Source organism: Lepisma saccharinum, chromosome 6, assembly GCF_977018435.1.
Source record: "Lepisma saccharinum chromosome 6, izLepSacc3.1, whole genome shotgun sequence".
NCBI classification, from domain to species: domain Eukaryota; kingdom Metazoa; phylum Arthropoda; class Insecta; order Zygentoma; family Lepismatidae; genus Lepisma; species Lepisma saccharinum.
In genome coordinates this window covers 71007780-71035217 of record NC_139234.1, presented here as the reverse complement: position 1 = coordinate 71035217, position 27438 = coordinate 71007780, and the positions used below count along the sequence as shown (strand labels likewise).

Below are 27438 nucleotides of genomic sequence, written 5' to 3'. Positions count from 1 at the left end.
AAACGAATATGTATTCATTTGAATGTATTGGAAATAGAAACACACATAAATGTGAAACATTCCATTCCAGGATGAAACCTTTAACACATTTAACAACATAGAAATGTTATACAAAAATTATACAATTGTTCTACAGTTACAGTTTTAAAAATTAAAATAAAACATAATATAATTACGAAGTGTAAGACTAACAAGGGAGGTTATATAAGTGTCCCCCTTCGATTTCCATGAAACTTGGACCGAAAGGAAGAAATACGTGATTTTTTTTTTTGTTTCGGCTAAAAAAAACTCTTTTAGGGGGCCCCCCTCAAATGTAAAAATGAGGACAAATTTAAGTGGGCATTTGACCCCTGTGTCCCCCTCCGATTTCCATGAAATTTGGCAGGTGCATAGAGGCGCCCTATGCCCCTGGTTTCTTCGTATGCCATATTTACGTGGTTTCGGGGTCAGATCCCCACTTCAGTTTCTCCTCATCTTAACATTTGAGGGGGGGTTGCCCCCTAACACCATTTTTTAGCTGAAACACACAAAAGCACGTACTTCTTCCTTCGAGCCCCTCCATACACATGCCAAATTTCATGGAAATCGGAGTGGGACACAGGGGTCAGATCCCCGCGTCAGTTTGTCTTCATCTTGATATTTGAGTGGGGTTTTGCCCCCTAAAAGTTTCTTTAGCTGAATGACAAAAACAAGTATTTCTTCCATTGGGCCTCTCTATACACTGCCAAGTTTCATGGAAATCTGAGGGGGACACAGGAGTCAATTCCCACTTCAATTTGTCCTCATCTTGACATTTGAGGGGGGTTGCCCCCTAACAGTTTTTTTAGCCGAACAAAAAAACACGTATTTCTTTGGGCCGCTCTATACACCTGCCAAGTTACATGAAAATCGAGGGGGGAAACTTAGACCTCCAATTACAAATCGCGCTCACGCGCGCACACACGCACTAATATATTTATATATATATATGTGTGTGTTACTGTGTGTGTGTGTATTACATATATATATATATATATATATATATATATATATATATATTAGCAGATAATAATATGTTATAAATAGTGTTGTCCACGGGGCGAGACGGGACAGGCTTTTAAAAATTCGAGACGAGGTCAAAGTCTCGTCTCGTGGGCAAAACTAGTTATAAACACATTCTTACTTTCCAAAGAAGCGCACATGTGGGATGGCAAAACGGATCCGGTTCCGAAAATTCCGGATCTGAAAGTTCGAGATCCGGATCCAAAAAATTTTAGGATCCGGAAATAACCGGATCCAGATTTCGTATCCGGCAGGATCTGGATCTGGCCAGCCCTAGTTTCAACTCCCCAAATTTCATGAAAATCGGAGATGGTCAGGTTAAAAATTGCACATATCTGTGTTGATTTGGCATAGAATGACTCTAGTATTTCTTTTTAATCCACTAACTCACCTGTAACCAATATGGCTTCATCTCACATCAAGTACCCTTATCGACCAACTTGTATGTATCTGCCTTGATTACACGGAGATCTGGCAACATGGCTCTCGGTTGCCATGGCAAACAGTGCTGCCATCTGTTATCAAAAAATTACCACAAAATTGCCTTTAGTACTGCCGTAAGATTGTAGAAATTATTTATGATAGTATTGAAATTGAGGGATTGACATATCATAACTTATTTTTGCCATGGTAAGTGATATATTTTAGTTGATTTTAAAATATGTTTCTATTTATACCTGTTTTTGTTTTCAGGTTAGAGTCAACCCTTTACAAGTGGGGAGTCAATCATTGCAAGTTTTGTGGAAAAGACCTCAGTGGGAGTACAAGAGAAGAATTCTTTTGTCACATGAAGGAGCATAATGTTACAAGGTTTACATGTAAAGTGTGCTATAAAGGGTTTAATAAACGACATAGATTGGAAGATCATGCAAGAATTCATGTTGGAGAAAAGCAGTTTAAATGCAAGGAATGTGAGAAAACATTTGTTACGAAAATGAGTCTTAATACTCATACTTATACTGCACATAAGAACATCAACAGTAAACAGGAGAGAGTCACTTGTAAGCAATGTGGAAAGGATATTGTGAGGGTCAATATGTGGAAACATATGCAAACTGCACACTCTTTGGAGAAACATTTCATATGTGGCTTCTGTGGTAAGGTTTTCAGAGATAAAAAAATACTGATTAGCCATGTCGAAACTCATGATGAAACCCTTCAGGCTTGCAACATTTGTGGCAAGAAGTACAAGAGTTCAACAATAAGAAAACACATGGTGTCCCACACACAAGGACTCCAGTGTGAGACATGTGGGGCTCAGATGGCCAATAAACAGCTTTTAAAACTGCACATGACAGTACATACTGGTGAACAACCACATGTGTGTGAAATCTGTGGCAGGAGATTTGCTCGTAAATACAACATGGAGACACACATTAAACTTCATAAAGGAATCCGTCCTCTGTCGTGTGAAACTTGTGGGCGGAAATTCTCTCAAATGTGGAATCTCCGGAAGCATATAGAATCTTGCCACTAAAGAATTTTAGATTTAAGTATATTCATATATTCTAATGTATGTCAGTATTTTTGGATTGTCAATAAAATATCATGTGCACATTGTAATTCGTTTTTACATTGTAGAACCCAAAAGTATAATTTATATGTTTGTATGCTAGTATTAATTTCACAATGGATAAATTTGATACTGATACAGTCTGACTCAAAAGTCAACCATACTTAAATGCCGAATGTGACATACACTTACTGATCTCACCAAAATGTGGCTTATATATGTCACATCTGGTGTTTAAGTGTTAAGACAAAATTCCCTGATGTATTTTGACCTCTAGAATTCCCCAGCCTTTAGCAGTTTTTGCCACACTGTTTAAGTAGTGCAAATGTCCTTGTAACAGACAGCAATAAATATATTAGAATTGAAACAAAAGTTGCCAATCATATGAGGATGTAGGGTGCATTACCATGGAAATTTATCTGTTTTGTTTTGTACTGCTTTGTAAAGCTTACCAAATTGGGTTGGCAAGTTTCTGGAATGTAAAATTTGATAGAAGTATAAAGCAAGAAATGTGATAGGAGCATCATAAATAGCATCGCTCCTTCTCATGAAATTCACTTGTAGAAGGCACTGATAAAGGAGAAATCAATCTCCAAGAAAGTGTGGACCTACACACACACACACCTACCTACATCTTTCTCTCTCTTCTCTCTCTCTCTCTCTCTCTCTCTCTCTCTCTCTCTCTCTCTCTCTCTCTCTCTCTCTCTCTCTCTCTCTCTCTGTCTCTCTCTGTCTCTCTCTCTCTCTCTCACCAATAAAACATCATGTACACCATTTGTTCATTGAGGTTTGTTTTTATATTATGGAATACAAAACTACGGGATCCTATATCTTCTTATTGTGGCAGTTATACAAATTGCATAATGTATAAATTTGATCACTGATATATTCTGGTTTTCACAGATGTTTCAGTTGCCTAGGAATTGCAAATTGAGAAAGTTGATTGTTGGATTTCTAGTCTTTCCCCCTAGATGTCCTATCTTTTCATTTGTATTGAACGTGTGATGATATGTTTTTATTGATTATTTAAAATTACATAATTTATACAGTGATACATCTATTATGATTGCATCTTGAATGACAGGAGGAAAATTCCCCGAGAAGAATAACTGTGCATAGATAGATGGATAAATAGATGGAAAAATTAACCATCTTCAAGATGACCCCCTTCTGTGACTTGTTTTACAATGTTCTTAATTTAGGGTAAAAACAAGAGCTAGGTAGCACTGTACTTAAGTCTATTGCAGGCCTAGGCACCTCACACTATTTGTGAAAGAACACTCTCATATGCAGGTGTGGAACCCAAAGCAAGCAAGGTTGCAGTAGCGTTATAAGAGGCCCTGAAAGGGGAGACCCTGATTGCTAGCAACTTAAGAGCCCGTAGCACCGCTGGTGACGATACCTAAAAAATAGGTTCTTGCGTCGACCTTCTGTGCTCGAACAGTCAAGTGTGTGGCATTTAAATTTTACTGAGTTAAAGATCAAATATGAAATTTGTTATGTCGTTAAGCCTTTTTTAAATACATTATTTATTACGTAGTTTTCCTTATCTCAATTTCGTAAAATTCACTTGCTCGCCAATTATATGTAATAACTTAAATCAACATTTTAAAGAACAAGAAAGCTTCTACTGTTCTTCTACAGCAAAGAAATGAAACTGATCTTACATAATTTTCTTTAGAATGTCTGTAGTTTGTCGACGTACAGAGCAATGTATGTAAATTTTAACTTCGACTTTTCGAAGCTGGTCGCGCTAGCCGTTTCCCCCTCTGTACCGCTCGCGCCCCTCATGAACCCCCCCTCCTCTCCCGTTCCTTTTTTCTTTCACAATCGGCCAGTCTTCCTCAAGTGGCAAGAAAACCGCATGCTGAGAGCTAGGAAAAGAAAAAAGAAGGCAGGGAAAGGTTTTGGGGGGAGAATCAATGGTTTTGGCGATGCTTGTAAACAGTTCTTCACTACGCCATATCCTCATACTAAATCACGATGGGGTTGTAGTGCAATGACAACAGTGAAGGACGGTGGATTTCCCCAGTATATTGTTCACAAATGGGAAGGGCTGATTGCACAGACTGAAGTACACCTTTACAAAAGGTTTGCCCGCGAAAGAAAAATTGTGCCAAATTATAACTTTTTTTTGTGAGAACACGAGAGTCCATTACCAGGAGATTTTTTTTTAGGGTGAAGGTGACTTTACCCAAAGTTTTTAGGTAAATATTGTGTAAATTCTATCTGGTGGTGGATTATCATCCAGTCATGCAAATGAATGACTTTTTAGCTGTCGATCATAAATAAGTTCAATGAACGTTCATTGTAAGTTTGAGATATTCCTGAGGGTCAATGGTAAAAAATACTTGATGATCTGTTATGGAAATAGTGCTATTTTTAAAAATTTTGAATGTCCGTTCAATTTAATTTCGAATTTGACTCCTTTCATGATTTGTAAGTAGGGGGATAAAATATATTTACTTAATATTTTACTGCGTTATTTTATCACCAATTACATATATATATTACAGTCAGAAATCACAACATAAGATAGTTCTGTGTCATCATATACAAAAATACTTTTAGGCATAGGTCTTATGTAAAATAAAATACATTAATTATTTGTAGTTTTTTCTTTTCCAAAGACATTATTTAGTGGAATAATATGACAGACTTACTATTGATAATGACCATACAAAACACACCATAAAAATTTCATTCACTTTCAACTTTCTGGGGCCGGCCACCGTGGGGGAGTGGTTAGCACATCGCGCTACGACGCCAGGGGTCCCGGGTTCGAATTTTGGCTTGGCCACGGATGTTTGTGAGTGTCCATTCATCATATCATCACTCATCCCCATCTTCGCAAATTGGCCAAAAGTGGCACAAAAAGCGAAGTAAAATAAAGCAAATCAATCAACTTTCTGGATATACGACAAATAACACTATTTCTGTCTCAGATCCTCCGATTATGGGGAGCAAGGGCCTTGATAAGAGTTCAGCTGACGAAATAAAGCCCTCATTCCATCTCACTGTTTTTATTACATTGGTGGGAACAAAACAGGGTCGCGTGTGTCCCGACCCACCTAAAATCACTTTATTAGATGAATTTCAACTTCAGTGGCACCATTGTTCTCTGCTGGCGCTTTATTTTCCATCTCTGTCGTTCAAATACTAATTTACGTATAAACGTGGTTTAGTACCGCAAATTCAAAAGCACTACACATAATTTATTCATGTGCAATATATGGGCAATTTATTCTGCAGACACATACAGATAATACAACTAAATAATGAAATATGTGGAGGTGTTAATAAGAAATTTGCTAGTGGGAGAGTCCAATTACATAGGAAGTAATTCACTACCCTTTCCTTACGTAGTTACTTGGAACTTTCGCAGGTTTGAAAATAGTATATACTTTTATTTCTATAAAAGCATAATGTTGTTTAAGAACGGTTATTAGATTCCTCTGCACTAAATTTCTAAGTGAGACTATTAAGGGGGAACTTCTTCCTTCCCCCACATTTACTCACCGTATGCAAAGAGTGTGAATACTTTTTTGCTGAAATGGGAAAATGAACCACAGCAAGAAACTAATAAAATACGCGTACGTCTGTTTTTATTGGTTTGAGTTGGTGTTTTAAGTCCACTCTATGCACAGTAAGGCTAATCGGGACTGGGCCTACGGTTTAAAGTGGGATCCGAACCACTGTGCCATGTGCCTCCACTGGGTATCGAACCCGGGACCCCTTGACTACAAGGCCACGACGCTACCACTGCGCCATCGGGGAGGCCCCTCGTCTGTTTTTATGAACAGCTGCAGAATTATCTACAAACTTGTTGAAATTCACAGTTTTGCTAGCTTGTACTCATTGGACGAAATACATACAGCCAGGGACGGCGCTACAAGGAGGTTAGGGGGATGAAACCCCAACAACAGATCTAAGCTCCCTGTAGCCCCCAGATTTTTATAGTACGGTAGAAACCTTGCGATCGAAAATCAAAGAAGTAGAAGCTATCTTACGTAATATTTTACATTATAAAACTTCCCTTAGGGCAAGGGCATTGCAAAGTACATTTCCTGCTTTTATAAGATCGCAAGATTATTACGTGTTGTACGTAAAATCGTGGTTGGAGGTGGCAGCTGCAGATCTGCATGGATCAACAACGAACCAAAGGCTCCCCTCTACCAACCTACCACACACAAACATAAACACAAACATACCCTCTACGCTCTATATATAATATGTGTGTGTGTTTGTGTGTCTGTATGTATATTATAATGCATGTGTGTGTGTGAAGTTCTTGATCTCATGTTGACAAAGTCACATCTAAGAGCCTAGAGGGTGATTCAAAAGTCCCTCAACAACTCATATATAAACACATTGGTGTGTTCCAAGTGGACGTCATGGCACGGTGCTATATGCACAGGGAACTTTACCTTTACCCAGTGGCGGCGATTGGGTTCCAAAACCGAGGGGGGGGGGGGACAGTATATTTCCCATTCTAGATACTGTACGGTTTAGCATAGTGGGGGGACAAAAGTGGCGAAAAGTGGGGGCCGACTGTCCCCCTCGCCGCTACTGCCGTTACCTGTATATCTTGTATTCGTTTCTGAACCCCTGAGTAATTAAGTTTAGTTTTTAAATACGCATATACGAACCCTATACTATGCCAATCACTGAGGGCCTTCTAGAGACTTACTTGTCTCTGCCCCCACCCCCACACTGCGGGGTCTTGCGGCTTGTAGATCCGGCAGTGCTCGTTTCTGTGTTCTTCCCCTGTTCTTGTATTCGTGTATTTAAATTATTTTTGTATGAGATCCATATCTCAGTGCCAGTGATGATGATGTATTATTGTCCTGTAAACACATTTCCAAATTATCTCATGAAAACTGAAAATTCTGATTTTTTTACCATGCATTTCCGTCCGAAGTTAAAAAAAAAGAGCAAATGCTGTCGAAAAGACAACTTTGAGGTTACTAACTCGAGAATTTGTTCTGCACATTTTTCTACCAGAATGTTATGAAGTCTGAATTACTAGGAATTATCACACTGATAATTCCACTTACACATCAGCAGGTCAGTGTTCACGCAAGACGTGTGAAGTAGAGATGGCCAAATCCAGATTTTTTTTTACTATTCGGGAATCCGATGGAAAAATGAGAGAATCCGGATTTCGGAGGTAATCTCCCCATTTCGGAGACAATCCGGATTTCGCTACAACCATAACTTACGTAGAATTTTCAGTGAAAAATGCAGGCTCAACGAGGACTCGAACCCAAGGATGAAAGGATGGAGAGAACATCGCTGACAATTATACGATTGCCAGCAGGCAGGGTTTCGGAGCTAGGTCGCGGAGCCCTCCGGAGAGGAGTGATTCAGTTCTTTTTCAAATGCATGCTTGAATCCGGAGAGATAGTTCGCAACTATGAATAATAGGAGTGAACAGTTAACAGAATCAAGCATATCTGGAAACTAGTAAGCTACGTGAAAACTGACATACGTGTATTTCAGGATAACTATGATAGATATGAACAAGAAACTGTATTAGCCTTATCTGCGGATGTTTGAAAAGTCCTGTAGTAAATTCACAAATTCGTCGTTCCGGTTCAATATGAGTAATATGCATTGACTGTAAATAGTTTTAATTGTATCAAAAATGCTAAAAGTACATTTTACTAACTACACGACTTTCCCAATGATTCCAAATGACTAACTTGGAGTGATATTCATGTGCATTAGCACTGGCCTCCGTGATGGAGTGGTTAGCACATCCGGGAGTTCGAATCCCGGCATGGATGCTCTTTGTGAGTGTCCGTTCATCAGTTTCATCATATAATTCATCCTCAGGCGGAGCACAAAGCACGATGCCTTAGGTTGCAAGACACGTTTTTATTACGTTAAGAAAAGAAAGAACATCAAAATCATCTCACCTAGGATAATCCACCAACTGCAGAAAACACACAAGAATGTCTTCCGCCTGTTCTGCACATGTGTCGCAACAGGCTGAACAGCTATGCACTACTACAAAACATCGTCATTATTTCCCTAGTTTACAGCACCATACAGGAGAGAGATCCTGCTACTCGATGTTATAAACTAGTCCATATATGTTGGTCAAAGGCGTGCGCACGGGAGGGGGGGGGGGAATTGCCCCCTAATCACGGACGTTCGCAGATTTTTCCACAAAGGGACAAGAAAGGTATTTTTTTTTCATGGGGCATATTACCCCGATACTAGTGCTGTCCCCTCTAAAAACACCACTTGAATTTGAAATTATCGCATTCCTGTGTCCCTATTACATAATAATTAATGTAAATTACTATGACTGAAATATAATTATACTTGTGAAATATATACTTTTAGGTTGACCTTCGTTTTCGAGGTGTGGTCATCCTTGCTCCCCTCCCAGACGTTCCATGGCCCCATATTATTATACTTTCACCTAGCAATTTTGTGGAGAGCAATATTGTCGCTGTTATTAAACAATATTATACTCTAAAAGGAAATGGCGCAACCACAAGGGGACAGGGGGGCATTGCCTTTTGCCTTTTTCCGACCTTGGACGGAAATCAATTATAGGGGGGGGGGGGCATACATTGAAGTAAAAGAAAGCAAGACTAGCAGAATCTACTAGTAGCAGGACAAAAGGATACTCAAGACGGAATTAGTTTTCACGTCCATCTTGCATTATTTCTTCCAGACGGTCAGGATCACTTGCAGGGGGTTACAGAGGGACAATTGTCCCCTCGATTTTAAATTTTATACAAATAAAAATACATTTCGTAAAATTTTCTTTCTCGCTTCGCTCGCGGTACCTGCTTTTCGTGCACTCTTGTCAACTTCCGAGCCGTAGCTAGGAAGTAGCGGGAGTTGGCCCTGGGCGCCGAACAATCTGATTGAGAAAAATTGTAAAAGAGAATGCCATGCCGTCCCATGAAATTTTTTGCGCCCTATTAAATCAATCCTGTTTTCAAATTTCAAAAATTTGGATCGAAAAATTTTCTTGCTCGCAGTTTCTTTTCTCTAATCCATTGTAAATTACCAGAGAGAAAGTAAGAACAAATAAGTAATGCAGACGATTGCTGCTATAACAGTTTGGTTTGGAGGAAAACGAGCGCTCACATTTCAGAGACAATCTAACTAACTAACTAACTCCCTAGCCTTCTTAAACCCGAAGGTTCATGGCTGCAGCAACACAGGCCTTCCATCTTTCCCTATCTTGAGCAAGTTCTATATACTCTTTTCCATCCCTACCGATTTCCCTTAGGTCCATCTCAACGTTGTCCCTCCATCTTCGTCTTTGCCTTCCTACAGGTCTCTTACCATCTGGTTTCCCAACAAGAATCCTGTAAATTCCTCTTTCCTCTCCCATTCGTGCCACATGGCCTGCCCACCTAAGTCTTCTTGATTTAATTATTCTAATAATATCTGGACATGAATACAAATTATGTAGTTCTAAATTATGTAACCTTATCCACTCACCTGTCTCCTCATCCCTTTTGGGTCCAAAGATTTTCCTAAGGATCGTATTTTCAAATACTCTCAATTTATGTTGCTCTTTCAACGTAAGGGACCAAGTTTCACATCCATATAATACTACAGGCAAAATTACTATTTTGTATATTTTAACTTTTATTTTCTTAGATATTAAACGAGAAGACAAAAGTTTATGAAGAGAGAAGTAACATGCATTTCCTGAATTAAGCCTACTTTTTATTTCCTCTTTAATATAATTTTCATTTGTTAATATTACTCCTAAGTATTTGAATTTGGAAACTGGTTCAAACGAGTTGTTATCAATAATTAGATGTTGATTATTACCTAACACTTGGTTTCGGCCTGTAAGCATATATTTAGTTTTCTCTTTGTTAACTTCCAAACCTATCTCTTTAGCAGTTTTGAAAAATATTTTAGCATTATTCTTAATTGTATTCACATCATTCCCCAGTAAGTCTACATCATCTGCATATGCTAACAACTGAGTCACACCATTTAATTTTAGTCCTTCTTTAGTTTCTTTTACCTTCCTAACAGCATATTCTAAGGCAAAATTAAAGAGCAATGGAGATAATGCATCTCCTTGTTTTAACCCATCATGAATTGTAAATTTGTCAGACATATTAATACCCACACAAATTTTACTTTCTGTTTCACTGGTGCATATTTTTATCATACTAACAAGCTTCTTAGGTATTCCAAACTCTACTAATATATTATATAATTTATCTCTTTTGACCGAATCATATGCTTTTTTGAAATCAATGAATAGCTGATGGACATTTTGATTATATTCCCATTTTTTTTCAAGTGTCTGTCTGATGTGAAAAAATTGATCTGTAGTTGATCTGTTACGTTTAAATCCACATTGATAATCGCCTATAATTTCATTAGCATATGGGGTTAGTCTTGTTAAAAGAATGTTAGATAATATTTTATATGTTGTTGAGAGTAGAGAAATTCCACGGTAATTATTGCAGTTCATTTTATCACCTTTTTTAAACACAGGAACAATTATGGATTCTTTCCACTGTTGAGGGATTTCTTCTTTATTCCATATTTCAGAGACAATCTATATAATTTTTGCTGTTGGTTTGTTAAGGGGCGGATGAATAGATTACGTAATGTATTTAAATAATATGTTAATACCTAGTATATATATATATACATGCGCGCGCGCGCTCGAACACACACACACATATATATATATATATATATATATATATATATATATATATATATATATCACATCAATGCAAAAAACTAAAACAGTGAGATAAAATGAGGTTTTCTTTTTTTCTTTCCCGATCTGACTGAATTTTCAAGGCTTTTGCCCCCCCCCCTTATTAGAGAGTCTGCGCACGCCTATGATGTTGGTACCTTCTTCTAATAATAAAAACAAATTAAAATAACTGTAATATTAAATTAATAATTAAAATATTAATTAATATTGTTATTACATGAATGGGAAAAAGACGGCATATGAATAGGAATATAGCCGCACATATTCATTATCTAGCTCATGAATAGTTCAGATCGCTTCAATTTGTATAAAAACAACTGCCCTCGCAAGGTGATTGTGAAACAGATAAGGAATTGAATATTGTTTGAATAACGAAAAAGGATGTTAGATCCATTTGACGAAATGAAAATCTCTTAATTTAATATTTAATCATATTACTTAAGTAGTGGTGTGCATAAATCTTATTTGATACAGTCATCCAAAGTTGTTTGACCCCAATGTAATCCTTCCCTTAGAATATGTTTGACGGAAATACACGTCTCTCGATTATACGACAGATGCTAAACAAAACAAGCATATTTACATTATTTAATTTTAGTACTTCGTAAGTCTCCCGTAGAAGATTCGGACTCCCTGGACACCCCGCCTCCCCTAAATAGTCCTTGGCTCTCAGTTGTATTGCGATGTTCGTCAATGTGTGTTTTTCTCGTCTATGGTTTTTCTTCTTTCAGACACTCGGAAAAAGTTTTGTCTTGTAACAGGAAACCTGTTATGGTCAGACTCTTGAGCGGGGGGAGAGTAGCGGACAGGGAACCTGGTGGTCTGCTTCGCCCAACCCCTCCCTCCAGCAAAGTTCTCCCATTCAATGGATTTGCCTTCGAAGGGGGAAATGGAATCAATATTGGTAAGACTAGATAAAATAAATGACATCTGTCCGCTGCTTTTTTTCGAGCGACGCTGATACGGGCTCTTAAGCACGAAATACAGGAAAGCAAATGTGAAGTTACGTACAATTTACACACACACACACATGCACCCAGTGGCATGCAGTGACATTTTCTGTTGGGGAAGCAGATACCAAAAAATAAAAATGACCAAATTCGCCAAGACATTCATTTTTCCCCTTAGAGATCTGCCAAAAAAAACACCTCGCAAAGTGCTTGAAAAAAAGTGTAACTGGGGCCAGCGAGTTTTACCAACTGTATTTGGCAGATGTGTCGATGGACATGCTAGCTGTCTTAATAGACGAAAAACTCTGAAACGTTTATCTTCACATAGAATATGTAATCCGTATGTTAGCAATCATATTTTTGTGTTTCTCCTGTGTTTTGAAACTATATAGTTTATTTATGAATATAAATTTTAACTAGTTTGGTGAATATGTTACATCGCTGACAATATAGATTATGCTTGGACATTTAATCGTGCAGTTTGCAACACTGAGGACATCAAAACACTGAAACAATGGCACTCCGGCTCTTTTCCACCTTACCCATTGGGAAACAAAATTTCCCTGCACATAACGTACCCTCCCATTGGATCCTTCCAGGTCGCCTGTTGCTTTTTTCGAGGCCTTGCTTGCATCTGGTGTTGTGTGTCGCACATGTTTTGTCAGCATGCCACGAGAGGGTGTTGATGGCCCCATATCTGAGAAGGACGAACCTTGGAGGCTTGCAGGTAGATTCTGTTGAGGCAACACTGAAGAAATAATAAAAAACTAAAAGTTAAAAAGTGATTTTCTAACAGTTATGATGTGTCAGCACTGCTAGCCTTGCTATACCGGAGTGCACGCACCTGCATGCACCTTTATTCTCAATGTTCAGCAGCACTGTAGTTAGCAGATGGCTGTCGGTACGGGGTATATTAGTTTCTTCCTATTTCTACATCAGTAATAGAGGATTTATTTCCCTTTTTATGGCCTCGCTATTGCATATCGCAAAGTAAATAAAGGACAGCTAAAAACCAGCATGCAGAGCTCTTGGAGGGAATATTATATTGAAGCCAATTACAACTATGTATTTGCAATAATAGAGTTTATGTACAGTATGGTTAAGGCTATTTGTAAACACCAATAGTTAATCCAATATAAACCCTGAAGAACAAGGAACATAGCAATTTGTGAATAATAACTTCTCTGATACATCAGATAATTTCTACAAGTGACATGTGACTTGTGACATGTGATTATTAGGGGGCAGATTTATATGCACTTAAAATGCGAAAATACACAGTCCGACAATTAAGTAATGAGACAGTCGTTATGAAATGAAAAGGAAACAAAATATTTGAACATTGCCTGTTTGTTAATCAAAGTACATCTCTCGTGCATCAATACAGCAATTGGCACGGTTGGCCCATGATTGAAACGACATCTGCAAGCCTTCATGTGGTATGACTTCACAATTGGTCATCACAATCTGTTGGATGTTCCTGTGTTCATCATAAGTACTTCACTTTTGGGAACTAAAATTATCACAGGGGGTAAATCAGTAGAGTAGAAGGGTTAATTGAACACACTTGTTTTTGGAATACATAGACAAACACTGCTCGCTGGCACCGTGCATTATCGTGGACCAGTAACTAACTGCCTGCTTCAGGATACTGAGGTTGGACACGGTTAGTTCTCTTTCATAATCCTTCAGAACATTACGATAATAATAGCCAATTACAGTTTCACCTTCTGGAACAAATACATGATGAACAATCCCTTTGCTGTTGTAAAACACACAACTTTGTCTTCACCTTTGATTTTTGAAGCTGCATTTTCTTGCCTCTTGGTAAATTTAGCAACTCCCATTCTATAATTTTTCGTTTTGTAGGAGGATCATAGCGAAAATGCTCCGTTTCAATCTCCACAACAATGGAATTCAAGAAATGTTTATTCCCGCAAACAGTTTTCAGAATGTCTTTGATGAAACTTGATGTTCAGTCACTACTCCATGGCGATTACATGACGACACCCTTACACTCCCTTCACAGCATAACTCCCAGCATGCACATCGCAAGTTCATGAGGTGTTGCCAGGTTGTACATTATGGACAACACTACACCATGAACACATTATTTCATAGATAAAATGCACATATGGAATAAAATAAAATCAGTCTCATTACTTAATTGTCGGACTGTGTATGCACTATAAATTTTAAAATATGTCTTAAAAATTGTGTATTGCGATCTATTTATGCTTTATGACTGCAGCACCAATACCCATCCACTTCTTGGGAGGGTATACCACTGCCCACATAATTCCAAGATATGAACAAATTTCCGCCTATAGACCCATATTTCCAGTGTTGTTGGCTAACATAATTGTCAACATGCATAGCAAAAAAAATATTGCATTTCTGTCATTTGTATTTTTACTGATGAAGACTGTTCACAAAACCAAAAAAGATGATGATGCTGGGACTTATTTTAGATTTTTGTCCCAAAGAACAGTATCATCATGTACTAGTTATTAACAGCTAAACAACAGTAAAAATACTGTCTATTATAAGCAAAATTTTCAAAATACATTGCACAGAAGCCGCAACTGGTCTTACATGGTCAAGAAAAATAATAGTTGAACTACACTGTTGCACAGGATTTACTAAGCCCTGAAATCTTGGTCTGAACCCAAAGGACAAATTTCCTGCTGTAATATTGTTGTACATAGAGAATACATGGACAAATTGTGATAATAATCAAATGATTCAGAACAAATATAAGACTTCTTTTTTCAACGTTGACTATACGGCGTACACTTTTAGAAGGAAAATGAGTTCAGCCAATACGCAGCCAGTGCTCTCGCGCTGTTGCCAAACCTACTGCTAGCGGAAGAGAAACACAAAGAATTCGTTGTGTCTAATATTCAACTTTTTTATATATAATGCATGCACGTGATACATGCGTACAATGAAATATATAGTAAATAATTCTACACAGGATTGTATCATATCATAGCACTGCAGCATATAAGAGAAACTCATACCTGAAAGAAGTTTGAAGGTATTTTATTTATTGTAAAGGAACTGCAAAGCCATCATCATCTCTCTCGTTTCTGATTTCTGGCATGTTTCCCCAGGAGATTTGAATAGGAGTTCACAGATTTCTGTGGTAGATAGATAGTTTAACCTGTTTTATAATACGCAACACAGTATGCACCATACACCACACGCTTTAGCCGTAAGTTCTCGACTATGAGAAAATACTGTTTCAGCACGCACTTCTTCCGATGCAAATTCCTTGAAGTAAGAATACATTTTACATTTCAAAACAGTGGCGGCGATTAGGGGGGCGAGGGGGCAGTTGTCCCCCCACTTCTCGCCACTTTGGTGCCCCTTATCTGCAAAGGGAAATATATTTTCTTTGCCCCCCCCCCGGTTTTGGAACCCAATTGCCGCCACTGCTTCAAAAATAAGATTTCTGTTTTGTGAACGTAATATTTTACCCTTGCTGCCTGTACAACTAGTACTAGGTTTCGAGAGCGACATTAATAATTTGATTTGTTTTGCTTTAGTTTAATTCGCCTTTCTGTCACTTTTGTCTAATTGCGAAGATGGAAATGAGTGATGATGTAATGAAATTGATGAATGGATATTCATAAACATCAATGTCCAGGCCGGGATTCGAATCCGGGACCCCTAGCGTCGTAGCACGATATGCTAACCACTCCACCATGGGGCCGGCGCGACAATATTAAATAACACTCACTGAACACACGTTCTTGCACAACTATCGAACATAAGGGATGTATTGCACAGCGAGCTAGGATGCCAGGGGTCCCGGATTCGAATTCCATCCCGGGAATAGGTAAGTATCCCTTCATCAATTTTATCATATCATCACCCATCCTCATCTTCGCGATTAGCCATAAGTGGCAGAAAAGCGAAGTAAAATAAATCAATAAGGACTGTATTGAATCCTCTCAGAACTGTTCTCCATGGCCGACGAGTAAAATTATCTTACACAGTCCTTGTTACGAAAACATTGAACTGAAAGTGACTCAAACTCGCAATGTTCGTGAAAGCCCACGACAATGAAGGGACATTGTATATATTCAGCCGAATTTGACACCCATAGCTTTACCAAGACACAACTCAACAGGATCAACACGGTGGCAACGAAAAAACAAACGGGACACAGAAGGAAAACGAAAGGGTCACTGTGTGTGTGTAGAGAGACGTTTTTCCCCCCGTTTTTCTTCAACAAACGATAGCTCCGGCTGTAGGCGACGGAAATTCATGGGACTTGGACAGACAGATTAAAAATGTCGTGCCCCATCGTATGATGAACCTTAAAGTGGCGAGTTTTATGAAAACTTCTTGCGCGCAAGAAAAATACAGAACACAGCATCCAACTTGCACACCGCCGTTTCCTAACTGTACAATGTTGCACTCCTGCTATTGGCTGGTCGCCAATGACACGCTCTTTGTAGCTCCGCCCGATATCACTTCTAAAACTGTGCGTCGTATAGCAAAAATTAAATGTATTAATATTAAATGTACCATAAGAGGGAATTGCATTATATGAACTCAGGGAAAGTCAGATTATAATTTTCATGCCCATATTGTAAGTAAATCCACTACATATCTTCATAAAGATAAAGTCTAGTGTCACAGTCACTTACTCAGTGGCGAACAGTGCCTTTTTATGAGTGGTAGTGGAAGCAGATTCAAGACACCCCCCACATCCTTCAAGTATACATACATGTGTACAAGGAATTCTAAAATAAGGCATCACTGTAGCCTAACCTCTTACGAAAAACCCATACAAACACTGATATTGAATTGGAAACACTGTATGCAAGACAAGGAAGAGCTGCACGCACATCTGTTAAGGTCGTCAGCGCTACACAAGAGAACAATACTAGCCACGAATCCTCAAGGAATTAGCATAGCATTTCCTTCCATGGCCATTTTGCCTCGGAAGAAATATTTTTTGTCCATTTTGAGAAATCAGATTCTGAGCTGGCAATTTATTTCCTTCATTAATGAATATTAGTTGTTTGTTTTTCGTTTTTTTATTATTTTTTTGTTATTGTGGTTATTATTAGCTCTGAACGAACATCATAAGCTCTTAAATATTACCCAAGCTTCAAACATAGGTTCTTCAGTTTTATAGAGCAGTATGCAAAAAGCACTCGGTCATGGAGGCCCTCAAAATTGAATTAATAATTGCAACAGAAAACCTGATATTAGAGTATTTTAAGAGTTTAGGCAGATTAACAATTCACGTCAACCAACAACAATTTCACCTGTATTGTGTGATAAATGGTTCTGCCCTAACGATTAAACGTGCTCCTGCCATTATTATTACACATTTCCATTTTGCAACACATAATCTCAACTCGGCTCGATATGTGCATTCCCTTGTCTCTGTTCTTCATTTTTTTCTATTTATGTTGCCTCTTTGCCTCTTGGTTAATCCGTGGTGATGAGGATTAAGGAGCAACTGATGATATGTATGTGATGGGGCAAACATAGAGATACATCCATGCCTTATTCATGGTTCGAACTTAAGACCTCTGGCTTCGAAGCACATTCACTCCGCCATGGTTGTCTTCTCATCTCTAGTCAACCTTAATTTCAAGAGGTAGAAAATGACGATACTCAATACTCAAGCAAATTGCATAAACAAACACACAAAACATTTCTATGTCTAAGTAATATGAAAATTAGTAAAAGCCAGTTTTATTAGTCCACTTCAACTTTTACAGTAAGACATTACTAGGAATGTGACATATAGTATGGTATTCTGCAAAAATTAAGTCAATAAATAATGCACGTCATTTATAAATATTTTGTGTGAACTGAACAATATTGAGATCTTGCAACTGAAGTTCCCAGATTCAAATCCCAGACTCAGCATGAAAAGGTGGGGGGGGGGGGGGTGTTCTTTATCAGCATCACTTCATCAGTTCCATCCAATCATCGCTCATCCTCATCATCCTGACGCAAAAAATAATAGAAAATCGACGTTAAATAACAAAAGTATAAATACAATATAGTGTTCAAAGTCACAATTTTCACATTTTATATTTTTATTTATTACTTTTCTCTCATTTGCTTAATTGCAACCTCGAGGAAGATTTCATCCCATTATTTACTATGGTTTAGTAATTCAACTGAGTGCAAAAGGATTACAGCCCTTCCCTGGAAAGTGATTATTACGTATTTCATGAATGCATTTAATTGCAATGGAACTGCGTTGAATTAATTATTATGAGACACACACACAAACAGACCAACACAAAACACGGTTATTGTCACACTATATTGACCCCCCATAAAAAGGAAAATAATACACATCACCATAGACATGTGTTGCATTTGATGATGAGAGAATTCATACATACACTTCTAAATGTTACTAAATGTTACAAGTAAACGTCGACCGGCTGAAGTCCCGGGGAAGAAACACTTCCTTGCACGAAAATCATTGTGTCCATGAAATTTAAGACTGAACGGTTACTAAAGGAATAGAAATTTGCATCCGCAATATCATTTATCGTTCTCTATTCATACATTTTGTGGTCACAGTATTTTTGTAGTTTCGTGATTTTTCAGAACATTTTTCTACCTCTCTAGGTTAATATTGACGGCGAGGATAAGTGATGAATGGATAAAAGACATAAGCATGACGGAACAAACACAAAACCTATCCATGCATTACGCCTACAGCTAATTCGAACCTATGACTCTAAGGCAGCTACACTCTGCCATAAAGGCTGCAATGCAAACAAAGTAATTACTGTATTTTATATATGTTTAGATTGGGTTAGCCCTTCAGCTATATTTTTCTAAATATTTGAATTGGTTTATTTTCCTTCGCTTTTCTGTCACCATTGACTAATCGCGGCGATGGGAATGAAAGATGGTATGAAGAAATTGATGAAAGGACACTCACAATGAACACCCATGCCAAGGCCGAGACTGGAACCCGGGACCCGTTGTGTTGTAGCATGCTGTGCTAACCATTCTGCCACGGAGGCCGGGATCTTTTTAATGTATACAAGAAATTTGTTCCTTGACATCAGACTATAACAGTTCGTATGTGTCGATTGCACTAAGGGCGAACAGTGCAGAGCATCACTTAGAGTTCAGTCTATGCTCTAAGGAATGATTAAGCATACGATGATGTTGGAAAATAATTCACATGATGCATTAGCTATATCTGTGGAATATTGTTTTTCGATCAGGAAGAGAAATAAAAGTGAAAAACGCAGTCACACACTGATTGATTGATTTGATTTTCTGCCACTTTTAGATAATTACAAAGATTAGGATTAAAGGTGATGAAATTTGTGAAATAAGAATCACAAACAAATATGGATAGGACAGAGCACATGCGCCACTGCATGAGCCCAGATGCCAGAGCCTCGTTAGTCTGCAAAATGCAGTTAAGGGACACAACAACTTAATCATTCGTAGAATAGATTTGCATACCATTCTTTTTTTCTCTCCAAAAAATGCGAGCGAAACTATTGCGCATTCTGTAACTTTATTTCCTCGTTACTTGTCAGAAATCACGGTTTTAACTAGTTTTATCCTTCAAAATAGTGAGGGTTAAAGGGTTAACAGATACACCCAAGACAACATCCAAAGAATACTGTCACATATGCAGAATGTAAAACATTTTTATTTTATCTTGGTAACGTTGTTGCCTTGTACACAAGGGGTCCCAAGTTCGATACTCCGTGGAGGCACATTGTGGTTCGGATCTTGCTTTAAATTGTATGTCCAGTCCTAAGTAGGCTATTTGTGCATAAAAGTGGACTTAAAACTCAAACTAAATAAGAAAAATCAAGAGTAGAGAAGAAACTCATGTCAGGAATTTTGGTATTTTTTTATCCTTCCTTATTTATTCATTGCTAACCTGGTTCATTTCCATGACAGCAGTTAATTGTTGCAATAGAAATACGTGAAACTTAAGAAGAAAGAGGTGTTGGTGCACTCACACACTCTCACAGGCAGAGGAAGGAACACCTAAAATTCTTCCATAAACTACCAAGTGGATGTCTGATGACTCCAAGAGAAAACTTCCAGGAAACAAGTTTACGTGAATACAGCCTACCTACACCTCAGGTTCAGTGACTCACAGTATGGGTGGTCTTATCTGCAAAGATCTTCCTCCCCTTCACTCTCTTATCAAAATACTGGAGTAATGAAGTGTTTCCAACTACCTTCCAATCTAACTAAGAGGGAGGGAGAGATTTATTAAAGTTCTCCAGTGTGTGTGTGTCCCCACGCACGCACGCACACACGCACGCACGCACACATGCACACACGCACTCACTCACTCACTCACTCACTCAGAAAATTTACATATTAGCAAACATGACATCAGATGAAGTGAATAGCGATGAGGGTTAAATTAACATATGTTATCATATGAGTTAACATTGCTGCCAAAATAAAGATGTAGAATTTTTTCAGTAAATAAATACAACTGAACTCTTAAAAATACTTTAAGCTAAAAAATCATCCAATACTGTACATCCTTCCAAGAGCAGTGGGTAGAAATTTCTATACCAGAGGTGATAATAGAATTTTGAGTCTTCTCTTCTTTATGTAAATGTCTTAACCTGTAGTAGTAGGGCCTCCCCCATGGTGCAGTGGTAGCGTCTTTGCCTTGTAATCAAGGGGTCCCGGGTTCAATACCCGGTGGGGGCACAAGTGGTTCGGATCCCACTTTAAACTGTAGGTCCAGTCCTGATTAGCCATACTGTGCATAAAGTGGACTTAAAACACCAAATCAAACCAACTCTTAACCTGTAGTTTATAATGCCATACCTTCTTTTTTTTTTTAGCAGTATGATGAACGCCAACTGACGGAACGGTTATTTTTTTTTCTAACCCCTTGTTTATGCTATTAGTAGAGGCATGCATATTTTGTTTTATTGACGAAAACATGAAATGTGAAATAACACATTGTAACGTTAATTTTTCATGTTTCTGAATGGTGTGAGGTGCATTTTCCTACCCTGTTTTGTCATGAAATGATGCGAAATAGACTGTTAAACACGAAATTTACCGTTTATATACCGATGTGACACTTTCTGAAGTCTGAAGTATCCTGTGAGTTATGCAATTCACGGAAAATTGATTAATTCTGCTGTAAATATTTGAGAAGCAAAAATGAACCCTCTATACAGAAATAAACTTAATATTCTGGTAAGGACATAAATGTGCTATTAGAAGGGATATGTTTATTTTGTGTAATAGTGCAGTTTTTAAATCAAGTTTGGGATTATATTCCCATTTTTAAAACCAAAATGTCATTTTATATACCGCTTTTTCACCACTATCCTTGGGAAACAGAGAAATTGAATTCTTCTGAAGATATTTTGAGGAAATATTTATTTTTAATAAAATCTCCAGATCTTGTTTGTACTTCTTTAGCGGACTTGTTTCAAACAAAAGGAAGTATGCCAACCAAGGGAAAAGCTTTTACAAGCACTGATCCATCATCCAATTTCATCTTGTTAAACAATTGTTTTAAGGAAAGGGAGCGTGCACATTTCAGAGACAATTTATGTAATTTTTGCTGTTGGTTTATTGTGAGATGGATGAGTTGGTTGTGTAATGTATTTAAATAATATATGTTGTATATAATATTATTAAAGAAACTTGGAATACGGACACAATTTAGTGTCCACGTTGCTCCATGTTGCAAATATGTGAAACATATATCGTGCATGAAAGTTATACATGTTAATGTAAAAAATAATTATATTTAGAATGCATTTATCAAGCCTTTTCTGTCTTTCAAAAATAGTTTGTGTGCTTGTTTTCCATTACACAGGCCTGCGAAATTGAAGTTGTTGAAAAATACAAGAGACGTGTTCGCTGAGTTTTATGTTATTGGGTGTGCTGATTTCGAAAATGACCTCCATTTTTTTCCATCACGTCAGGATTTTTTGTAAAATCGATATCAATATTTTTGCTAAAATCCTATGTGAAAAGGAATTTTCGCTAACAATTTTGCATGCACTATCTGGCAACAGTGGTTTTGATCCATTTAAATCTATGTAAAATCGATGCTTGGTCATGCAAATTGATTTATTGGCAATTGATTTTATTTTTTATAGGTTTAAATGGAAGAAAACCACTGTTGCCATATCGCACGAGCTGCCTCTGGTCGAGAGAAAAACACAAAATTCCCTTGCGTTTACACTTTTAACATCTCATTATGGTGAAGTTTCTAGAAAAAAAGCACCAACGTATTATGTTCATTTGTGTTTGTTAAGGTAACGTACATAAAATAGACGATTGACCACGAGGAGCAATGTATGTGTACATGAACATTTGACACAAATTGTAAACTGAACAAACAACAAAACCAAACACAAACAAAGTTTATATTTACGTACGTACCCTTTTGCCTTTGAAACTTCTTTTTGACGTTCTTCTTTTATATGCAATCTCAGGCCTCTCTCGTGTTAACATCCAACAGTAGTCGGCGAGCATGTTCTTGTCCCATCGTCCTTGATATTTGCGCTCCATATCTTTAATATCTTGGTGGAACCTTTCACCCTGTTCTTCGCTGACTACTCCTAAATTTTCGGGGAAATAGTCCACATGTGAGTGAAGGAAATGTAGTTTGACACTCATGGAGCAACCCAACGCTTGAAATTTGTCCAGCATATTCATAACAATTGCTTTATAGTCAGGATCCTTGTAATTCCCCAGAAATTTACTGACCACATCTTTGAAGGCAACCCAAGCTTCTCTCTCCTTTGTTGTCATGCTAGTCTCAAAGTCTTTATCCTTCATGAACTTGCGGATATCTGGACCAACAAAGATTCCCTCTGTCAACTTGGCTGCGGATAAACCTGGAAACTTTTTGCACAGGTATTTGAAACAATCGCCATCTTTTGGAATAGCCTTGACAAATTGCTTCATTACACCTAATTTGATATGCAACGAGGGTAACAATACTTTTTTTGGGTCAACTAAGCTGTTCCGAATCACATTCTTCGTGCCTGGTTCAAGATTTTGTCTTTTAGCCCATTCTTTCTTGACCCAATGTTGAGTCTTTGCACAGTTGTCCCACTCACAAATGAAGCATGGGAACTTTGTATATCCACCTTGTTGACCAAGAAGCATGGAGATAACTTTCAAATCACCGCAAACTGTGATCGGCATATTTTATTTTGTTGAGGACGAGAGCCAGGTTTTCATAGCGTTCTTGTAAATGTACCGAGTGTGCAACTGGTACAGATGCATACTGGCTTCCGTGATGAAGAAGGACAGCTTTCAGGCTCCTTGTCGATGAATCTATAAACAGCCTCCATTGATCTTTATCGTAGGTGATATTAAATTTGCTCATCAATCCGGGAACATCAGAACAATAGACCAGGTTCTCCGCTTCCTCAAAGTACTGAACAAAGTCCTTTTCTCGATTCCTGTACCAATAAAACGTGGTTCCTTTGGCCAATAAATGTTTTTCTTTCAATCTGGAGCCCAACAATTCAGCTGCCTCTTTCGAAAGTCCCAGATCTCTAGTCAGATCATTAAGTTCAACCTGAGAGGAGGGCTGGGGTGAATCGCCTCCAGAGGGCTTATATTCGGTATCGGAGCCTTGTCCGTCTGGATGTTCCGAGTCTGAAGACTCTGAAGAGATGACTGGTAATTCAGTTGGAGGCAAAGGCACTGGCACATCAGGTCCATGAGGAATGGGGCGTATGGCCGATAGAATGTTCTCAGGAAAAGATATTAGCTTGTGATTTTTTTGGTTATACCCACGGACATGGCAGGCACAAAAGTAACAGTCATCACAGTGGTTCCTCGGCTCCCTCCATGTCATAGGAATTCCAAAGCGTAAAGCAGTCTTCTTTCCGTTGAGCCATAAGTGTAGATCATTGAGACACTGCACACACACTTTATGAGCCCACGATTTGTCCTGGTCTCCGAGTTTCATGCCAAAATATGAAAGATAAAGTTTTCTTATAGTTTGTAATGCTCCTCATGCGATGTTTAAGAGCACTATATTCGCCGCATATGTAACAAAAGTCATCTGGCACATTTTCACAACGTCTCGAACTCGAAGCCATGGTTCACGAAATGCACAGAGGAAAACACCAGTTACAATTGTTTTTGTGATGCAGTTTCCACTTGTCACTGTATCAGCACACGCACGACACTACACATGAAAAACGTGACGTGATAGACATTTTTCTTTATTTTTTTTGAACTCAGCACCACAAAATACATAAAGTTCACCTATCACTTCCCTTGTATTTTTTTCATTTGCAGGCCTGTGTTATTAATGTCAAATGGAACGTGCTGAAAAAAAATTCAAATCTTTTGTTCGAACAAAATGCTTTAGCACCAACTTCTACCCCCTTTTTCCATAATTTACAAGGGTAATAACATCTTTGATACTACTACTACTACTACTACTAATAATAATAATAATGTTGGTTCCGGGTTCAAATCCCGGCTTGGGATGGATGTTTGTGAGTGTCCATTCATCAATTTCATCATCCCCACCTTCTCAAATTAGCCAAAAGTGGCACGAGAAGTGAAGTAAAATAAAGCAAATCAATCATAATAATAATAATAATGTTAATATTATTATAATAATATTATTATTAACATTATTATTATTATTATTATTATTATTATTATTATTATTATTATTATTGGTATGTTTATTCTGGTACTTGCTCCCCCAGACAAAAAATCATGGTTGCGCCTCTGTCTGTTTATGAAGTGGACTTAAAACAACAATTCAATCAATTGAATTCAATTCAGGGCCTTCCCATGGCATAGTGTCATCGTTGCCTTTTAATCAAGGGCTCCCGGGTTTGATACCTGGTAGAGGCTGTTTCGGATCTCACTTTAAACTAGAAGTGTAGATCTAGTCCCGATTAGCCTTCCTGTGCATAAAGTGGTCTTAAAACAACAAGTCAATCAATCAATCAAAACTATTCAATTAAACATACAACCTAAGAAGATATACCATATTTATACCCTTTCTGGGAATAGTAGTTACTTATTTTTTCATTCTTTTCTACATATATTTATTCTCTGTAGTTTGCCCCTTTATAGGTTGTATGTTAGTCGTTCCATTGATTAATTTCATCCGCAGATCACATGCGACTAGATGTATTCATTTAGCAATTCAGCTAAGATGGTCTTAAGCTGGAAGTCAGGGGCGTGTATTCTAGGCTATCTGCGAAGCCTGAAGCCTAGAGAGTACAATACAGAAGACAAATCGATTAGAAATTGTGAATAAAATGACTCATTTCAGTAGGAAGGTGATCGCGATTCTGAAGTTGACAACCTCATTTCTTAGGAGTTTGCAACCTGATTGGCGTTGACATGGGAACGTTACTTTCTTGAAGACACCGAGAACTAGCGAAATGGGAGCGTCTAACCACTTATACATGGCCTAGTCTTCTCTCTTCCTACATAGCCTAGAACCATGTGTTGTAATGAGATAGTCCAGATTTTGAAGTCACCATACGCCACTGCTGGAAGTAGTAGTTATATATTTCTTCTCAGATATATCTTACTGTGTCTGGCTTGTCGAATGTGATAAGGAATTATAACATATGATTATGAATACAAATATACAGATTCAAATTCTGTTCTCCCTTGACCACACTTCTAACTTCCTCATCACTCATTTTCGTCAAGGTTTTAGGTGATTTTGAAATAAATTTCTATTTGTACCTGTTTTTGTTTTCAGGTTGGAGTCTACCCTTTACATTCAGGGAGGCGACTGTTGTAAATTTTGTGGAAAGGACGTCAGTGGGAGTACAAGAAAAGAATTCTACTGCCACATGAAGGAGCATAATGTTAGAAGGTTTACATGCAGAATATGTTGTAAAGGGTTCAGTAGACCATATGAACTAGAAGATCACTTAAGAACACATTTTGGAGAAAAGCAGTTTCCATGCAAGGAATGCGGGAAAATGTTTGTTACGAAGATGAGTCTTCGTGTCCATAACGTGGTACATAAAAACAAAGGTAAACAGAAGAGGGTCACTTGTAAGCATTGTGGAGAGGACATTGTGAGTAAAAAAATGTATTATCATATGAAGACTGCACACTCTTCGGAGAAGCCTTATGTATGTGACATGTGTGGCAAGGGTTTTAAACTTAAGAGGCCACTGAGGAACCATATCGACAGTCATGATGAAACACTCTACCCATGCAACATTTGTGGCAAGAAGTACAAGAAATCAGTATTGAGAAATCACAACACCTCGCACAAACAAGCTCTTCAGTGTGAGACATGTGGGGCTAAGATGGCCAATAAACAGCTTTTTAAAATGCATATGACAGTACATACTGGGGAACAACCATATGTGTGTGAAATCTGTGGCAGGAGATTCGCTCGTAAATACAACATGGAGACACATATTAAACTTCATAAAGGGATCCGTCCTCTGTCGTGTGAAACTTGTGGGCGGAAATTCTCACAAATGTGGAATCTCAGAAAGCATATAGAATCTTGCCATTAAAGAATTTTAGATTTAAGTATACTCATATATGCTAATGTATGTCAATATTTTTGGATTGGCAATAAAACATCATATACACGTTGTAGTTTGTTTTTACATTGCAGAAACCAGAAGCATAATTTATATGTTCATATCCTAGCATTTACAGAAAATGTATAATGGATATGTTAGATACTGATACAGTCTGATATACACAGGCTATTTACTTGTGTATTGTACTGCTTTATTGGTTATTACTGGGAACTAATATTCTAGGCTAAGCCCGGAGCAAAGAGACTATAACACAGAAGAAAAATGATTAGAAAATGTGCATACAATTGTTTGTTTCAATAAGGTAATGATGGTGCTTAAGGACTAGTGAACCTAATATCTTACCTAATATCTTTTAGAAGAATTTGCAAAGGAACACAGGTCCTGCCTATTTCTGGCTGCTTAATATTCAGGTGTATTGAGTGCCTGTCATCTCATTTTCCTGAAAGCTCAACAGTGTATCCAACTCCCATAGTTTCTGGCTGCACTGTCATGCTTTTGCAACAGTTGAATAAATGCATAGACAGAAACAATCTTGTAAGCACAGATTTTAAAGATTCATAGCATTGGTTGTTGTAAAGTTGTACAGTAGATGCCTATGTGGTCAAGTTTGGGGATAAGTGGGAGGGTGCTCATATACGTAGTTGAATATGGAGACAAGGA

The 27438-nt window shown here is 37.9% G+C and overlaps 1 protein-coding gene across 2 annotated transcripts in view; it reads left to right on the top strand.

Moving 5' to 3' along the window:
* LOC145988863 (uncharacterized) overlaps positions 1 to 27438 on the top strand; it is a 173860-nt gene that overhangs the window by 94367 nt on the left and 52055 nt on the right. Inside the window, exon 7 of one of the 2 annotated variants that reach the window (XM_083124116.1) lies at positions 25968 to 26782. The exons of the other annotated variant lie outside the window; for it this stretch is intronic. Coding sequence (XP_082980242.1) covers positions 25968 to 26745 — 778 coding nt within the window. The 3' untranslated portion in view covers positions 26746 to 26782. Of the gene's footprint in view, positions 1 to 25967; positions 26783 to 27438 lie in introns of those variants that run through there. 2 annotated transcript variants of the gene reach the window in all.